The 17,629-nt window shown below is 44.7% G+C and overlaps 1 protein-coding gene across 1 annotated transcript; it reads left to right on the top strand.

The window, feature by feature from the left end:
• On the top strand, positions 1 to 16,197 carry slc7a5 (solute carrier family 7 member 5). The gene is made up of 10 exons (XM_071457985.1): positions 1 to 835; positions 2,933 to 3,058; positions 10,437 to 10,542; positions 11,497 to 11,541; positions 11,644 to 11,767; positions 12,427 to 12,530; positions 12,720 to 12,816; positions 13,240 to 13,389; positions 15,247 to 15,424; positions 15,518 to 16,197. Exons 1-10 carry the CDS (start codon positions 241 to 243, stop codon positions 15,571 to 15,573), a joined length of 1,581 nt encoding a protein of 526 aa, XP_071314086.1. The 5' UTR covers positions 1 to 240; the 3' UTR covers positions 15,574 to 16,197.
• The last annotated feature ends 1,432 nt before the right edge of the window (positions 16,198 to 17,629 follow it).

Genomic DNA, 17,629 nt, shown 5'->3' with positions numbered 1-17,629 from the left:
GTCCTTGCCGGAGAAGGGAAGGCATGACGGGTGTCGGTGGCTTTGTACTGTGACAGAGCAGAGAGACGGGAAACACGTTTCTCTGACTCACACCGACACACACCCCGCGGACCACTCGTGGCTGAGCCCGGCCGGCGTCAGAGCGCACTCAGGGCCGACAGAGAGGCCCAGCAGCCCGGCGACGGAGGCAAGCTTTGTGCGCCCCGAGTGAGCAGGAAGAAAGAGGAAACTGAGTCCGCGATGTCGGGGCTGAAGAAGAGACATTCAAACTCCCTGGCAGACATGGAGGAGGACAAGCAGGTCACACAGAGGATGCTGTCCCCGGGCGGCGGCGGGGAGAAGGGGGACCCCAACGAGGGTGGAGCACTGGGAAGCGATGCCAAGGGCCCCAACAACGCCGTGGGGGGACAGGGGGAGGAGGACGGGGTCGCCCTGAAGAGGACCATCACCCTGGTGAACGGCGTGGCCATCATCGTCGGCACCATCATCGGCTCCGGTATCTTCGTCACCCCGACCGGCGTGGTGAGGGAGGCCGGCTCGGTGGGTCTGTCCCTGATAGTGTGGGCGGTGTGCGGGGTCTTCTCCACGGTGGGAGCCCTCTGCTACGCGGAGCTGGGGACCACCATCACCAAGTCCGGCGGGGACTATGCCTACATCCTGGAGGTGTACGGCTCCCTGCTGGCTTTCCTCAAGCTCTGGATCGAGCTGCTCATCATCCGGCCGTCCTCGCAGTACATCGTCGCCTACGTTTTCGCCACCTACCTCCTGAAGCCCCTGTTCCCCGACTGCCCGGTGCCGGAGCCCGGGGCCAAGCTGGTGGCCTGCCTCTGCATCCGTGAGTACCCGACCCGGGATGCGATGATGCAACTCAGCCTTTGGGTTGAGATACAAGTCGCACATATATGCGCTTCCTGTTATTGCTCATGGCTGTCAGGAAAAGAAATCACCTGTGGTGCAGACGACAGAGTTAGCTCGGACAGGTTTATTTAAAATTTACAACAATTTCCCCGCTTTCTGATCCGACCCTCACCACGTGTGTTGCCGGTGATTACATCAGCTCCGGGGGAGGACGCATCACATTAAGTGGTACCTCTTAAAAAAACTATTTCTGCTGAATTCATTTTATTATAATTGGATTAAATATTTAACGAATGTTTTTAATTAATTGATGTATAGTTTAATGTTTCGTATAATTTTCGTAATATTTTTCTGGGTTTGTCAAGGCAAAAAAAAAAAAAAAAAAAATCCACAGTGTGTCCGTTATTATGAGATGAAATGTACCTAAATATAATGAAATATATATTTAACTCTTAGCAGGGGAGTCCCCTTTATCTGACACCACATGTTGTAGGAAACTAAACTATTACATTGCATTTTTTTGTGTTCAAAATTTGTGGTTATACTTTAATGAGATAATTACAAAAAAAAGAGAATGTATTATTAAAACTGTGCTGTGTGGGATATATAGGATAGATATTAGGATAAATACAAATTGACTGAATCTGATGAACTAATTGAGAATATGTTTAATTTCATTATAAGCAGTCAATTAAACCTCAAGTGTAAAGCTCTCCTATAGACTAAAATATCTGTGAACCTTAGTGTGTTTCACGGGATCGTCGTCTGTTTCCTGCCTTGTTTTGAATGGAGTCTTACAGAATTAAGTCTGGATTATTAGCTGCTTGAGTCTGTTAGCACCAGTCTCTGGTTGTTGTCTTTGACCGCCACATACAATGATTAACCACCCGCAACCCCAGACCCACAACTCACCTCACTTCTCTATCTGAATACATTCATACTCAAAATACTGTGTATGAATATATATAAATATTTATTTGTGTGTGTGTGTGTGTGTGTGTGTGTGTGTGTGTGTGGTACCGGCTGGTAACTGTAAAACCTAATCTTCAGATTGACTGAAGGCTAAAGCCTGGCTGAGAACACATGACAAGGCTGTGGACCAAGAGGATCAGTTATCTGTGTGTGTGTGTGTGTGCCTATGGGGTAGGCAGCGGGGTGGTCAGGGTCACTGTGGGACTGAGAGCCAAACATCTACGCACACACACACACACACACACACACACACACACACACACATCCATACCTCCATAGCTCCATAGGTCTATTTTGGTGAGAGTCATTGTTCCATTTGACCCATTTCTTTGGGACTTCATGCATTCGAGACCAGTGTGTTTCTGTGTGTGTTCGGTTGCACACATGTTTAAGTTCGTGCATGTATGCAGCACACATAAATGATTATCCTCAAGTATTAGCCAGTTGTTTGGATGCCAGTCTCTGTGTGTTCTGCCCCCTACTGTACTTTGCCTCTCTCTCTCTCTCTTGCTTTGTCTCGGTCTCTTTAACACAGGGCCTCATTGTGCTCTGTCTCATCCTTCTGTTGTGGCCCCGACCTGATTTAGGAGCTTTGAAGGGACCTGCTGCTTTAGTTAATCACTTTTAATGGGGTCCAGGGTTAGGGGCCGCCTAAACAACTTTGAGTGTGTGTTTTCTGTGCATGGTCGGAAGGGGCTGGGTACCACTACTGTACGTGTGTGTGCTGTGGACAGACAGAGGGGCATGCAGGAAAGGATTTTATTCCCTGTGAATTCTTCTCCAGCTTGCATCGTGCTGTGAGAGACACAAATAAACACGCGCACAGGCAGTTAAAAGCTATTTTAAAGCGTGTGAACTTATGTTCTATGAATAAAATCTCAAAGACACTTTGAAGGAAAAGTTAGTTTCTCCATGTGCCCGGTATGAGTGTCCTGCAGAGAGACTGAAGACGCTCTCCGGTGGTGCAGTTGTGCTGTAATTCAGTGTGTGAGGAGACCTGTCATGTGGTCCAAAGTGTCAAAACTGGGGAAGTTGCACCAAAGAGCTGATTAACAAGTTCAAGTCTTTCTCTCTCAATGTCTGTCTTTGTTTTTCTCTGCAGTCTTGTTGACCTTTGTGAACTGCTACAGTGTGAAGGCGGCCACCAGAGTCCAGGACTTCTTTGCTGCAGCCAAACTTCTAGCGCTCGGACTCATCATTATTATTGGCTTTGTCAAGATTGGCCGAGGTATTCTGCACCTACATACACAACACACACACACATTCACAAGGTTGCTGTTAGTGTAGGTGCTTTACATCTTAAATTTAACATCTTAAATTGCTGAATGACAGAGACAAGAAAAATTTAAACAACTTACCAAGAGACTTTTATTTTGGTGATATAAATCTATCAGGTTATCATTCTACAAATTACTGTTTAAATGGATCATTTCAAACAATCTGTAATTAACCAAACTATTTATTGAACGTATGAATCGTATTGCCTATAATTGCATTTGGATTGTGACATACTGTAGATCAATATAAGAAAAATGTTCATATCGCACCTAAATATATTTTTAGTGAAGTTAGATATTCGTTTAATCAGTAATACTTGATACGGTTCATTTTCTGATCTGTTAGATTTTGCAAATTTGTCTTTTTTTCAAGTGTGTTTGTTGTGTACGTGCCATGTTCGGTTCCTAATGGGAAACAGTTGAGTTGTGAACCCCCGTAAGAGGTAAAGCCCCCTGCAAATAGTTTGTTGTTTATTTATGCAGATGCCGGTAAAGTAACAGTTGGCTCAAAATACACACAACCAACCAAACAAAGCCTTGCAGTTGTTTACAAACTCCCATGCACGTAAAGCAGCACACACCCAGTAGGTTCAGCACTCAATGCAGGGAGTTTACCACATGCCACAGTGAGGTTTGTGTCACGCAACTTGCAACAGGATGTGGTTAATTTGACTTATTTAAGTGTCTTCCTCTGACGTGTCGTCATCAACTGCTCTCTGTGATCTGCAGCCCCTTAATTTTCTCACTTACAAAAACATGTACGTTTTTTTTTTTTTTTTTTTTTTGGTTCGTGTTTGTTTGTCAGAACAACTCGCAAAACTTCTCAGTCCACTAATTGAAATAGTCCTGAAATCAAAGACAAAATTAGCTTTAACTGAACACATGTTGTGTGTGTTTTCTCACAGACCCATAAACCTTTTATCTTTTTGAACCCCACTTATTCTAAATCTGTGCTTCTGGGACGATATCTGATCAAACTCCTATTCTAAGTTAATCTCAGTGCCGCCTGTTGTCTTTGTGGCATGGGAGCAGTGAATGTGTGGAGGCAGAGTAGCTGGTGTTCTGCCTCCTGGAGTCGGGCCGAACCCTCATTAAGCTCACAGGATGTTGTGAAGTGTAGCCAGAAACGAGAGGACGGCACAGAGGAACCAGACAATGACTCTGAAGTAGAACACAGCTGCTTTCATTTGGAAATCTACTCATTAGCTGCAAGAAGTTTGAGTCTCAGAAAGACGGCAGCAGAACAAACAAGAACTCATGTCCCATTAGCTATAAATGATCAGACTTTACTCAAGAAGGTAAACCCACAGGTCCACGGACAGGAAGTGAGCTCAGGGAATCGAACTCTGCCCTCTAGAGGAAGGTTGTCTTCGCCACGACTTTGGGGTTCACTGGGTTCATGCCACAGAGATTAGACTATTATGATTTGCAGTCCTAAATATTGAAGGTGGCATAATACCTTTCCGCTTCCCTTCCAATGATTAAAAAAAAAAAAAAAAAAACCCTCTACCAGGTAACTGTAGGCTTATATCCCCCCTGCTGCCTCTGCGTGTTTACCGCCAAGTCCTGCTGTGCTCCTATGGCAGCGTCTCTTCCTGTTTGCAGTGAATCTGTCCACTGCTGTGCTCCTCAGGGAGAGACAGGCAGAGGCAAGTAGAGGACAGGGGTAAATCTGTGCTCTGATGGTTGAAAAAAAAAAAAAATGAGGGCCAACCCCTTAAAACTAAGGGAAGTCAACAAGCGTGTGTGCTGAATGTGAATGAGTCAGTGTGAGCCCGGCAGATTGAATGTAATCACAAGGCGAGCAGTGTCATGGTGCAGCAGCCCCAAGCTGGCAGCAGGCTCAGCGTTTTCCTCAGCTGTCAAGTGTTTTGCAGTTTATAGAGAGTTTACAGTGGACTTGAGACTGACCACACCTCCAAGCTGTTTCCTGCAGCTGTGTGTTTCCTCTGTCTGCTCACCCATGACCTCTGACCCTTTGACCTCACACATGGCATTGACCCCAGTCGGGCTTTGAAATGTAACAGTTTTCTTGTCGGTCTCAGTTTTACTTGAACCGCAACGCCAAACCTGCAGTCTCGATAGTTTCGTTTTAGTTTAAAGCATCTGAAACTGTCTACAAAATTGTCTACATTTAAAAGAACCGAAAAAAAAAAAATAAACTTAAAAACACTGAAGTGTTAAATACAATTTAGAGGTTGTATTTTTACAGTTTGACTGATTTTGTGATTTATTTATATGATTTATACAGAAAAAAGACAATGCAACCGAATATTTTTTCAGTTTTATGTTGTACTGAAAACAACTGGCCTTGTTGCCCCTTAACAGTTAACATTTCTCTGCACATTTTTTCTAATTAAATAAAGTGTGCTCGCTCAGAAGTCAGTCACTTTTCTGTACTCTCATTCATCTCCTGGCGCTGGCCTCCCTGGAAACTGCTGATATTTAGTTAAAACACAGGACTGTAACTCAAACTGTTGCTGTGCTGCTGCTGCTGTGTTTAATGTGAAGGTATCTTCTTTACATCAAGTCTGTATCACTAAATCAGAGCCAGAATGGGTGAAATGACAGAGTACCCGTTTGTGTGGAGGTCGGAGGTCACAGGTCTCAGATCAGCAGACTGGTGGGCAAACAGGGCGTCAACACTGACTGGGATTGTTCCGAGCAGAAAGAGATGGAGCGGAGGGAGGAAAGTGTCAGTGAGGTTAGAGTGAGAGAAGTGGGGGGGGGGGGGTGTCTGATACTTCATGGGAAACTAGTTTTGCACTGGAGGTTTAGCAACAAGAGGCCAGAGTACAGCTGTACTGCTTCAGCTGTGTCTGTTTGTGTGGAGCGTCCTCACATTAAATTAATGATGAAATAAAAATAACAAAAAAGCGGACTGATGCAGTAGTTTCTGTAAAACTGAGTGTGTCAGGACATTTCAGCAGGTCCCTCTGTTTTTGAGTTCAACATAATTAGTTGTAGTTGTTTGTCTGAAGTTTTTTTCCGCTGACGGATGGTGAGGCAGGGGACGTTAAGGAGAGACGGACCGTGACGTCAGACAGAAAGGCCTCTTATAGCCGGTGGGTGGGTGTGTGGATGCAGTGAAGTGTGGGCAAGCTCGATACACTTACACTTACACTGAGGGTTCAACTCAGGCACTGGAGTCAAATGGAGAGCTGGAGATTACACTGTATGTTGCCATAGAGACCTTTGACTTGGTTTATAGTATTTCCTTATGTAGCATATAGTAAACCCTGAACATCATTAAGGAAACAGATGGATTAAATACTTCCTGAAGCATTGAAAGGATTAGTATTGATGAGGTTTAGATACAGTTGAATTAATAATCAGTCAGCCTCACTGGCCAGTATACAGCATATCAGTGACTGACTGTGCTTTTCTTATTCTGACAATATAAACTCTGAGAAAAACAGCTTGAGTGATCAATTAAATCAAATTCAAATTCAATCCTTTATTTTTTTTAAACAGGGTATAAAATCCACACGTATTCCCAAATCTGCACAATGATCAGTGTCCTGTACGAGTACAACACAAAGTCAGTAACGTTTGATAAAAAAGGTGCTTTTATCTGTCCTCCCTCAACTCCAGTGGATCAGTTAATCACAAGTAAACAACAAGCATGCACTTGTTATTTACAAGTGCCCCACCCCCCCCATCCCCCACCCCTTTCATTCTTGCACTGATCTTAATCTACCTGAGTTGAATGTAAGCGGCTTGTGTAATACCTGTGTAGGTGTGTAGCTGGAGCATGAAGAGTAAAGCTACTCATTTGTAATTCTAGTCCATTTTAAAACTCAGCCTCTCAGACCTGGTATTGAGTCTGATGCCGCTCTTAAATCTTTAACTCCTTTCACTGTAGTGCTTCTGATAACTGTTTATGTTAGATGCTGTAGATTATGTAGGCTTGGATGATGCCTGGGTGCGTTGCTGAGGTAACATCAACAAACTCACCTGACAGGCTGCTCCACTGCAACTCCGCCGGGTGCTGCAGTCGTGTCTGGCAGTGCTTACTGAGCCTGCCCCGATGCTAGAGTTTACATTTATTGTTTAAGCAGCCATCTGATCAAAAAAGGAAATGAAAAACAGGGATAAAAAATAAAATTCAGATTTTTTGTTTCTGAACTAAAGAATCATTTTGAGAGAAAATAGTTTTGCTCATTTATTGAATGAGGTCAGAAAATCCTCCGCCAGTGCATCTTACCTGCGCTCTCAGCCGGTGTCCGAATTCACCCTGTGGCGGAGCTTTGTAGCTCATAAGGTCAGAGTCTGCTGCTGTCTCAGATTAGAGGCCAGTGTAATCTGATTAGCTCCAATAAAGCCCCGCTTTCTCAATCTGACACCTGCCCACACGGTCTGGAAGTGAAACACTCTCAGAGGCTGATCTGCTCCCAGCAAACTGCAGCTGAAACTCACTTCTGATTTACTTCAGTTTCATCTTGTCATCCTCCATCTGTGAGGCGGGGATTTCCCTCTCAGCTTCTTATTCTTTGTCTTTCTGATACTGACTTAGTTTATTTTACAAAAAAACCCCAAAAACCAACTCGCACATTCACGCTCACACGCCTGTGTCTTCTGACCTCACTGCTGACATTTTGAAGTGGTTTTCCACGGCTGGTTCATGCGCCAGCACAGCTGTCTCCGGTGTGTTTGTGAATGAAAAGTGAGTGTTTGTACAGTGGGAGGGTTTCAGCTGAATCGCGCATTGTAAATATAACAATTGGTGCACAATGTTTTCACTTCACTCCCCTTCACCTGATCCGCTGTCTCTTTAAACTCACTGTAAACTCAGTCACTGCCAGCTGTGCACCTGAGGAAGGAACAGACCAAATGTCATTGTGAGATTTACAGAAATAAAGATATTAGAAGGATTTTTAAATTTTTTTAGACATTATTAAAGGAAAAGTTCAACATTTTGGGAAGTACAGATACATACTTTCTGTCAGAGAGTGAGAAGAGGAGATTGACACCACGTCTCACCGACACCAACGCCTGTGTGACAGTGGTGAAGCTGGAGCCAGGAGGAGATTAGCTGAGCTTAGCATAAAGACTGGAAGCAGGGGAACCAGCCAAAGCTTTTTTTTCTGTCCAAAGTTCGAAAACACATCCAGAAAATATCTTGTTTGCTCAATTTTGACACAAACAGAAATGTAGGAACTGGTGTTTTACCCTGAAACCACACAGCGTTTTTAAATTTCTGTAAACGTTCAGGTAAAAAAAAAAACAAACCACAATTAGTGATCTTTAGAGGTGTTGGTGGGCATATATTTTAAGTCTGGAGATAATTGCTGGTTATTAGTGTCCATCTTTTCACCCAGCTCTTGAAAAGGAAGCAAATAAGTGCATTTGCCAGTGAACTGTTTCTTTGAGGTGTACTGTTTGGTTAAGAGGGTACTGTACTGAGATAATGAGGGATGAGTAAATACAGTCATTGTACTTTTTACTCAGTTTAGTGACTAAATCCCTCTGGTCCTTACCATTAAGCCAGGCCTCATTTAAAGTCGGGAGCTAGAGGTAGTGTTGGTATGTGTGCACCTTGAGTGTGTTTGCTCTGCAGCATGCATGCATATTTCATTCTGTGTGTGTGTGTGTGTGTGTGTGTGTGTGTGTGTGTGTGTGTCACTTTCCCTGCCTGGCACTAGTATCATGTGACCAGCTGATCACAGCTCGGAGTGTTTCCTGATCCGCGTGGTGGAAGGTAATGGATGAGTAGCAGAAGAGGGAATAATAATAAAATAGAAAGAATAAAAGCGAAACACAGGGAGAGGAGAGGGTTGAAGATAGAAAACCTCATCTCATAAAATAAAGGCTGAGCAGAACAGGGCTGAAGAATTAAGGTTCAGACCAAGTCAGCCGCTCAAGCATCACAGACGATGTGAGGTGAGCTGACGGTTTGGAGGCACCACGGTCCTCAGCAGTAGCTGTGTGTATCTTTGCGTAAAGAAATTGGCAAACAAGGCCTGGGGATAATGATGGTAGCATGATGTCTTTAAAAAACATCTTCTTCATGCAGATATATATATGTGTGTGTGTGTGTGTGTGTGTGTGTGTGTGTGTGTGTGTGTATAGAGAGTGTTTGAGTGAAGCAAATCATTGTTGCTGACACAGAAAATTAACAATACATTTGGTTGCAAGTGGATCTCTGGTATGTGAAATATGTGACAGGTCCAACCTGTCTGTGGAAGCAAGACTTCCGAAGAAAATCCCTTCACTGGCTGAATGCCAAACATTTCTCATCATGTTTTTTGAGAATAACATGAATTTTAATTAAATCTCTAGTTGTATTTAGGCCTCTTAGGCATTTGTGTTTAGAGAAGACAGAAGAGAGGTGAATATGTGTGGTTGAGTAAAATGTAAATATTTCCCTCTGTAGTGGAGTTGAAGTATAAAGAAGAAATAAATGAAAACACTCGGGTCAAGTAGATGTACCTCAAACTTTACTGAGTAAATGCAGTTAGTTACTTTCTACTGCTGGAATGAACAGGTTGAAACGACCATAAGGAACCTGTGTCATAGCCATGAACTCTGACGAGGACCCAGAGACACCCCCCGTCCCCCGGGACAGCTCCCCTGTCAGGCTGGTGTGTAGAGCAGTGCTGTCCAGGCGGGGCAGCGGACCCTCAGGACGCTGTGGTCCCACATCTGTCTCTCTGACTCTGGGTAGAGCATAACATGAGACAGGGCAGACGGTGTAGTAATCAGGCGTTTCCCACAGTGCACAGCGGCTTAGGGCTAACCCTCCCAGTACCAACACGGCCCGGAGCTGTTGGTTTAGCAACCGTCGCTATGTCTGAGAATGTGTGTGTATGTTGGGAGCAGGTCCGTCAGGAATGTGGCACAAACCGGGAGAAACCAGGGGGTCAGACAAGAGGGTGCTGCGAGCAAAATGTTGTAAATCCTCGGAAAATAGTCATTCCCTTAACCCCCATCCCCCCACACCCCACCAACCACCCTGCCTGTTGCCTCTTTCTTCTTGCAGCCCCTATTTTTTGTCCCTGCGATCCATCCACGCCTCATGTTGACCCACAGTCATGCCACGGTCTGGGTCACTTATTGACCGTGTCAGCCTTTCTTAACTCCATTAAATTCACTTCCCTGATCCACATACTGAGACAAATTCAGGCTGAATATTCCCCTCTCCACCCCCACCCCCAAAGGCTTTTTGCTGTATGTTAGGGTGTGCTGGGTAAATGCAGATCATTGTTTCATGTATTGTTCCATATCCCCGGCTCTCCAGGGTGGCCGCTGAGCAGTAGCGCAGACAGGAGGATTTGTTTTTGGTTTTAACCCGGATCTTTCTCCCTGTTCTCTCCTCGTCCTCTCCAGGCGACACAGACGGACTTCTTCCAGAGAATTCCTTTGAGGGGTCGAAATATGAGTTTGGCAGCATCGGCCTGGCGCTGTACAGCGGCCTGTTTGCCTACGGTGGTTGGTGAGTTCATACACCAACATACTTGTGTGATCAAGTTGCATGCCACTGCGCTGCCTGTTCAATATCCGATTTCCCATTTAGGATCAGACAAATTAAGAACTCACTCCTGTTGACTCGCCTCACTCTGTAATTCCTGAATGACCCTTCATGGTGGACAGATGGTAATACACATGGATCATTATACTTTGGCAACAATTTGTAAATTAGTAAATGATACCATCTCATTATCAAGATAAGATTCCACTGATTTGTCAAATTATCACCCAGCCTACTTACTAATGTTTTCATTACATAGACTGTAAATAAAGATGGGCGTAGCCTCCGTGACAACACCCACAGGATTGTGAAGAGTGGTTTTGAAGCTCAGGGCATCTGCCATCTTGGCAGTGCCTCACTCTGCCTAACTCCTGCCTAACCCAGAAATGAGCAGAGAGAGTCGAGTCGGCGTGTCGAGCCGAGACTTCGGTGCATGCCAGTTTTTGGCAAGCATACGCTTGCCCACCTGTCACTCAAAGCTTAGAACTTTAAGCCCTAATAAAATTTAAATAGGTGAGTTATATTAAAATTCACACCACATACAGGAAAATTAGCTACAGAGACCAAAACCTTTTTCTGTACCAGGTTGTAAACATGTTTATTTCTACTGTAAAGTTTGGCATTTTAAGCTGTGAGTCTATGGGAATTTGTGACTCTAAACATAAGTTAGTTTGCTTTCTTGGTCTAAATAAAGTTGAAATCTAAAGTGAACTGAATAATTAAGAAGAAGCTCTCACCTTTTCTGAGAAGTCATTTTTATTGAAGGTCTACATATCAGTGATACTACATACAACTGTTGTATTTTTGTAGTATAATCAGTGACATGTATTTTGACACTTAAACAGAACAGTTGTACAATATACAATACATCTGTTTTGCTATGTACCTGGACTGTGTCTAACTGTCCTCTGCTTCTAGGAACTACTTGAATTTTGTTACTGAGGAGATGATTGAACCTTACAGGTGAGTACGAACGCAGAGGAATGTCTGATACTCTGATCAATAGTGGCAATCTGCGTTATCACTGAAGTCTGTTTTTTTTTTTTTTTAAAATGTCTTCCTCAGAAACCTTCCCCGAGCCATCATCATCTCTCTGCCCATCGTGACAGCGGTATACGTTCTGACCAACATGGCGTATTTCACCACACTCACACCCGACCAGATGCTGAGGTCAGAGGCCGTGGCTGTGGTGAGTGCTGGAGCTATTTTCCCTGTATGATGGTCACCAAATGCAGTGAGATCATAAATGTGTTTCCGGTGCCTAAATCATCCCTCTGGATATCCTCTATGTATAGAGCTTATGTTTGTATATATTATTTCATTTCAACAAAGTGAGGGTCCGCTCACATCAGCATTTAAAACTGTCACATTTCACAGCAAAATCAGTTCAATTCAGTTCAGTCTCAGCATCTAAGATTTGATCAGGGGTGAAGTAAATCTGCTGCAACTGTGTGTTTGTCGACTCTTGTATTGTATTGTATTGTCTTTAACTGTCTCTGATGGAGTGCACACTGCTCCACAGCAGAGGGATGGTTTGCAGTTGGCTTTGAGAAAGGAACTGATAAAAATACGTCTTTCTAATAAACTGTGTGGACTCGTTGTCATGTTTGTGATCAGGCTAACAAGCTTGCTAACTGACAGCTAGCTCTCTCAGACAGCTATAATAAGCAGTAATTCTTTATGAAATAAGAAGATGTACAATGTCATAGTGCAGATAAAACCATCGCTGACCAACCACGTCACCCAGAGTCACTGTGAGGGACAGTTTTGGTGTGTCGTGACTGGGCCTCCATCACTGATATAGCTGATGTATTATCACATCTATCCTGTATATGTGGCATCCTGCAGGATTTTGGAAACTACCACCTGGGTCCTATGGCGTGGATCATCCCAGTGTTTGTGGGTCTGTCCTGCTTTGGATCAGTCAACGGCTCTCTGTTCACATCCTCCAGGTAACGCGTGCTCACAAACACAGCATATGACAAACCATACTCAGAAACACTTCCTCACTGCCGTGCCAAGTTTTAGACCTGGTGAGTTCAAAGACGCCTGGAAAACCAGAATATTTTCGTGTGTGCAAGATGCATTAATTAGAATAATTTATCTATTTACACTCACCTACGTCTTTCCATCTCTCTCAGGTTATTCTTTGTGGGCTCGCGGGAGGGTCACCTGCCCAGTCTGCTGTCAATGATCCACCCCACCCTGCTGACCCCACTGCCCTCGCTCATATTCACCGTACGTACTCTTATTGTCTAATCACAGGGCTCTCACTTCACTGGTTTACAGTGGTAATCAAGTGCTAGAAACTGGACCGTGTTACTGCACTCTCCCACACACAACAGGGATGCAGCTCATGTCAAATCCATCACAACTTTTACAGCTACTTCAAAAACTGGTGGATATTGTTGTGATATAAAGACTTAGCAGTGATGGCACCTTGTCAGAACAAAGAAAGCATTGCCACCCACAGAATCTCAAAGTGTAAATTTGAGTGCTCGGCATCAAAGATGGAGACTGTGTTGCCTGACATCCTCGCTGACAAATAAGCTCTCAGAGGTTAAATTTGGGATGTATTTATTCAGGTACGGATTAATCAGAAAGGCGATTGGCTATTTTAATTCACTGCTTCTCTCTCTCTTTCTCTCTCTCTCTCTTCAGTGTTTGATGACGCTGCTCTACGCTTTCTCCAATGACATCTTCTCCGTCATCAACTTCTTCAGTTTCTTCAACTGGCTGTGCATCGCCATGGCAATAGTTGGGATGATGTGGCTACGTTATAAGAAGCCCGAGATGGAGCGACCCATTAAGGTGAGGTGGTGACATGCAGCCAGCCAGTCAGAGTACAAGAAGCGAACAGCAATGGATAAGACTTGTCGATTTTGTTTTGTTTGTTTGTTTTTTCTGCTGAAAATACCGAGAAATATCAGGAGAGGATCATTTCAGAGCGATTTTGACCAAAAGTTGGTGATGAAGTTGATCGTAGAGGGACATGGACGGATACGCGCAGACGAGTCAGAGACAAGTGGACAGTAAACTTGGGTTCACTTGGTCTTTGCCGCCATTGACTCCGACTCAAGTTAGCTTTGGCAGCAGGAAATGTTTCCTCTTTGTCTCATGCAAACAACAAAGACTCCTTCAGTGGAGCTTGGATGAATGGAGGCTGATCACAGATTAAAAGACAGAAGAGAAGCTGGATGCTTGTCAGCTGGTGCTGCTGGATAGTTGTGTGTGTGTGTGTGTGTGTGTGTGTGTGTGTGTGTGTGTGTGTGTGTGTGTGTGTGTGTGTGTGTGTGTGTGTGTGTGTGTGTGCTCACGAGAGTGCTGTGTCTCCTGACTTGAACCAGTTGCTGCAGGACTCCCCGACACACAGAAGACCATTGTGCCATTGTTGCAATTTATTTGCATGTGGGTGTGTGTGAGTTTTCACGTGTGATGTTGCGTATGTGTATCTCTTATTAGAGCCGGATGGCTGCCCTGAGTCTACTCATCCGCCCGCTGGCATGGTCGTGTGTTCGACGGAGGCGGAGTCTGTCAGGGCAGTGGAGTGGGGAGTGTCAGATAGATCTGTTGGCCCAGTGCTGTGTGTGTGTGTGTGTGTGTGTGTGTGTGTGTGTGTGTGTGTGAGAGAGTGAGTGAGAGTGAGTGAGTGGTGGGACAGTGGTGGCACTGTCTCACTGCTGACCTTCATCTCACTTGTTCACTCTCCCACTCTATTTCTTTCTCTTTTCTTTGTCTGTCACATTCCTGCTGTTCATCAGATTCAGAGCAGAGCTGCCAGAGAATCACTCAATTAAGTTCACTAATTATTGTCTTTAGTTAAGAGAAACTGTACTTTAGTAAACTGGTGGTTCAACCAGTTCACATCCGGCGTTCCACTCCACCCTAAAGACGCTAAATGGAGTTGTGGTCAGAGCTATGTTGCAGACCTGACCTGGTTTTGTGAGTGGGGACATCGTCAGGGCTTTCCAAAAAAATCATTAACACACAGTTGGAGGCACATTATTGTCTAAAATATCACTGTCTGTTGTAGCATCGAGATTTACCTTCACTAGAGGAAAAAGGCCAAGTCTTAACCATGAAAATTCAGCCTCAGACCAAAAGTATATGGACACAGTGCTGAAAGCAGCTATAATAAATATTATTATAATAACAGTGCATCAGAAGCCAGTGTGTAATATGAAAGGGGTCCCCTTTAGTGACAGCCCCAACTCTGCAGCCCCCCCCCCCCCCCCCCCCCCCCAAAACAGAGTGTTTTAATGCCTCTCAGCTTTGGTTTTCTCACCTGCAGCGTCACTGTTTTTCTTCACTCTTGCTGCTCTCATCATGCAGCTTTTGGCCACAGCTGCTCAGCACCGAAGAGCTGACAGACAAAGGCATCGACTTGCTGGCAAACACAGTGGAGCTTTTACCAACTGAGGGCCATTTGTGTCTCTGGTTAACTGGAGTCTGGAGTTACTCCATCTTCCTCTGAGTCTCTCACCAGAGTATCCTAGCTGCACTTGCACGGACATGCTTTGTTTTCTTTCGCCACCCACATTCAGCAGAGAGGAATATCAGGGTTAGAGCCAATCAGAGGCAGAGTAGGGGCGGGGGACTCCATGCTGTGTCTCATGATCATGAAACTTGTAGAGTGTCTTACAAAACCCTCCTGTCTTTATCCTGCAGGTGAATATTTTGCTGCCGGTGAGTTTCGTGCTGGCCTGCCTCTTCCTCATCGTCGTCTCCATCTGGAAAACTCCACTGGAGTGTGCCATCGGCTTCGGCATCATCGCTACTGGGGTGCCTGTCTACTACCTGGGAGTGTGGTGGAAGACCAAACCCAAGTGGCTGCTGCATGGCATCTGTGAGTACAACACGTGTGTCTTCTCACGCCTGAGCTTCTGGACCTGTTATGTGGATGCCGTGGGTAACTGTCACCCGTGTGTGTTTTTTGCAGTTTCGACCACAGCGTTTTGTCAGAAGGTGATGGAGGTGGTCCCTCAGGAGTCCTAAATGGCCTCGCCTCTAGTTTCAATCCATGGCCAATCGGATTCCGCTGATGAAGCTTGACCTCTGTTGACCCCTTCCAACCCACTTTCTCTTTCTCTCTCTCTCTCTCTCTTTCTCTCTGTCTCTCTCTAACACACACACACACACACACACACCCCCTGTCTGCAGGGTGCTGATAAGGACCTGAAGAAGACAGAGACACGTGCAGGTGTTTGAAGTTACTGTGTCTTTTCTTCAACTACTTTCCTTTTGTTACATTGCTGACGTTTTTGGGTTACGTTTAGAATTGGCCTATTTTTAGTCACTAACTCTCCTTCATAGGCTGCCATGTATTGATGTTGGTTTTTTCATACCATGCATTTCAATGAACTGTCTTTTGTTTTTGTGAATAAGTTCCTCTGAAACATCCTCCTTCATGACAAACCTGTTGCATCCAGCAAGTTGTGCCTTACGTGGCAAATGAAGAACTGTTGGTTATGACAGTAGCCGCTGGCAGAGATGGCATTCGCCTGCAAACAGCTGCAAAGAGAGCTGTGGCAAAGTCTAACATGGGCAACAAGGACCTTTTTAAAGAATCCTGAATCCCGTATCCGTTTTTAAGCTCCTGGAGCTAAGTTTTGCTTTCAAGTAGAAGTTGAAGTTGTTGGTTGCTCACCCTCCTAGAGCCCAGACCGATCTAGGTTCCTGGTGTGGCCTCAGTCACTGTGATGCCCATGACCATGCGTTGAGGAGTTTTAGCCCTGTTCTCTGTTGTTTTTGTGGTTTTTAAGTTGTCCTTGCCGCTGTAGGAAGTGAGTGAAGCTGAATGAAGGTCGTGGTTGTTAAGAGTTTGTCTTGCTCTTCCTGGTAACCACACTGTTGATAACGGTTTGTTGCAGTCAGAGAGGCGGTCAGCTCCTGCGTGGTCAGTCAACAAATCACATTCGATTTTACACATGAAGCTCATGTTTCTTGACATGACGAGTAGCATTTAGCCTGTGAAATCAGTTGTAATGTTGCTCTGCAGCTACGGAGGACCTTTGTCAAGTCTGGGGAAATATCCCTGTTGATGTCGTAGCGATGTCACCAGGGTTATCTCAGCTTGGGCTTCAAATTGATAACAGAAAGACAGTTTGCGTTAGAAACTGGCAATGTGGGCTTTTACCACATAGGGAGGGTGTAAAGTAGAGACACCAGTGATTTTAGATACTCCAGGCTAAAAGTCACTATACTGTATCTCAGCCTCTGCTGCTGCAGTTTCAACCATTCCTTTTATTAAAACATCTGTCTGTTTCAAGCCCCCCAACTTCAGGGAAGGGCGTGACTATATCACTGGAGCAGCTGTTGAAGCTCAATTGTTAGGACGTCATGAAAACTCTCCATCTCCCAGAACTTTAACACTGAATGCAAGGAAAGGAAGAGGAACTGTTGATAGAAGTCAAAGTTTTCCGTTAAGTTTGTTTTTTTCAGAACCTTCGTGCATTATGTATTTATCTCTGAAGCCTTACAGACTGGTCGTGGAGGTAAACATGAGCACACTATGTGCAACCTACTGATGTCACCCCAAAGGATTTCTGGGTATTGCCATTGACTTTGCATTGCATGTAAACCTGATCACATGGTCAGATTGACAGAGGTGCATGTACCTGGGAAGGGGGGGGGGGGGGGTTGTGTTATGACTATCACTGAAAAGTGGGTCAGAATTGTGCTGTTTTCCCGCTGTCGGCTGTTTTTTTGGGTCAGTGATCTCATCCTCACTTTTGGGATCAATATCTCAGCGTTTCTGAGCCCGACTCGCCGTTAAAACTCCATCACACAGAGACAATGTTCCAGACGACACACTGTAATAAAGCCATGTAACTGTAACACACACAGTGACAGGTTAGAACCTGATGCTATTTTATTTTATTTTTTTTTTTTTTTAGTGTTGTGGATATCTGTGTCGTGTGTTGTGTGCGTGTGGATATATGAATGAGTGTTTGCATGTGTGTCTGTTGAGGTGGGTGGGTAGGTGGGTGGGAGGTGGTTCTACTTTGGGCGTTCAGTCAGTTTCTTGTTGGACACACACAGATGAACTTAA

Source organism: Trachinotus anak, unplaced genomic scaffold, assembly GCF_046630095.1.
Source record: "Trachinotus anak isolate AG129_WGS33_773 ecotype Australia unplaced genomic scaffold, CSIRO_AGI_Tana_v1 ptg000002l, whole genome shotgun sequence".
NCBI classification, from domain to species: Eukaryota; Metazoa; Chordata; class Actinopteri; order Carangiformes; family Carangidae; genus Trachinotus; species Trachinotus anak.
This window is presented reverse-complemented; position numbering and strand designations above follow the sequence as displayed.

Coding starts and splice junctions, on each gene's coding strand:
- slc7a5 (XM_071457985.1), top strand. CDS start 241: ATGTCGGGGCTGAAGAAGAGACATTCAAACTCCCTGGCAGACATGGAG. Junction 11,768..12,426: donor GGTCAGAGGCCGTGGCTGTG/GTGAGTGCTGGA, acceptor GGCATCCTGCAG/GATTTTGGAAACTACCACCT. Junction 12,817..13,239: donor TGCCCTCGCTCATATTCACC/GTACGTACTCTT, acceptor CTCTCTCTTCAG/TGTTTGATGACGCTGCTCTA.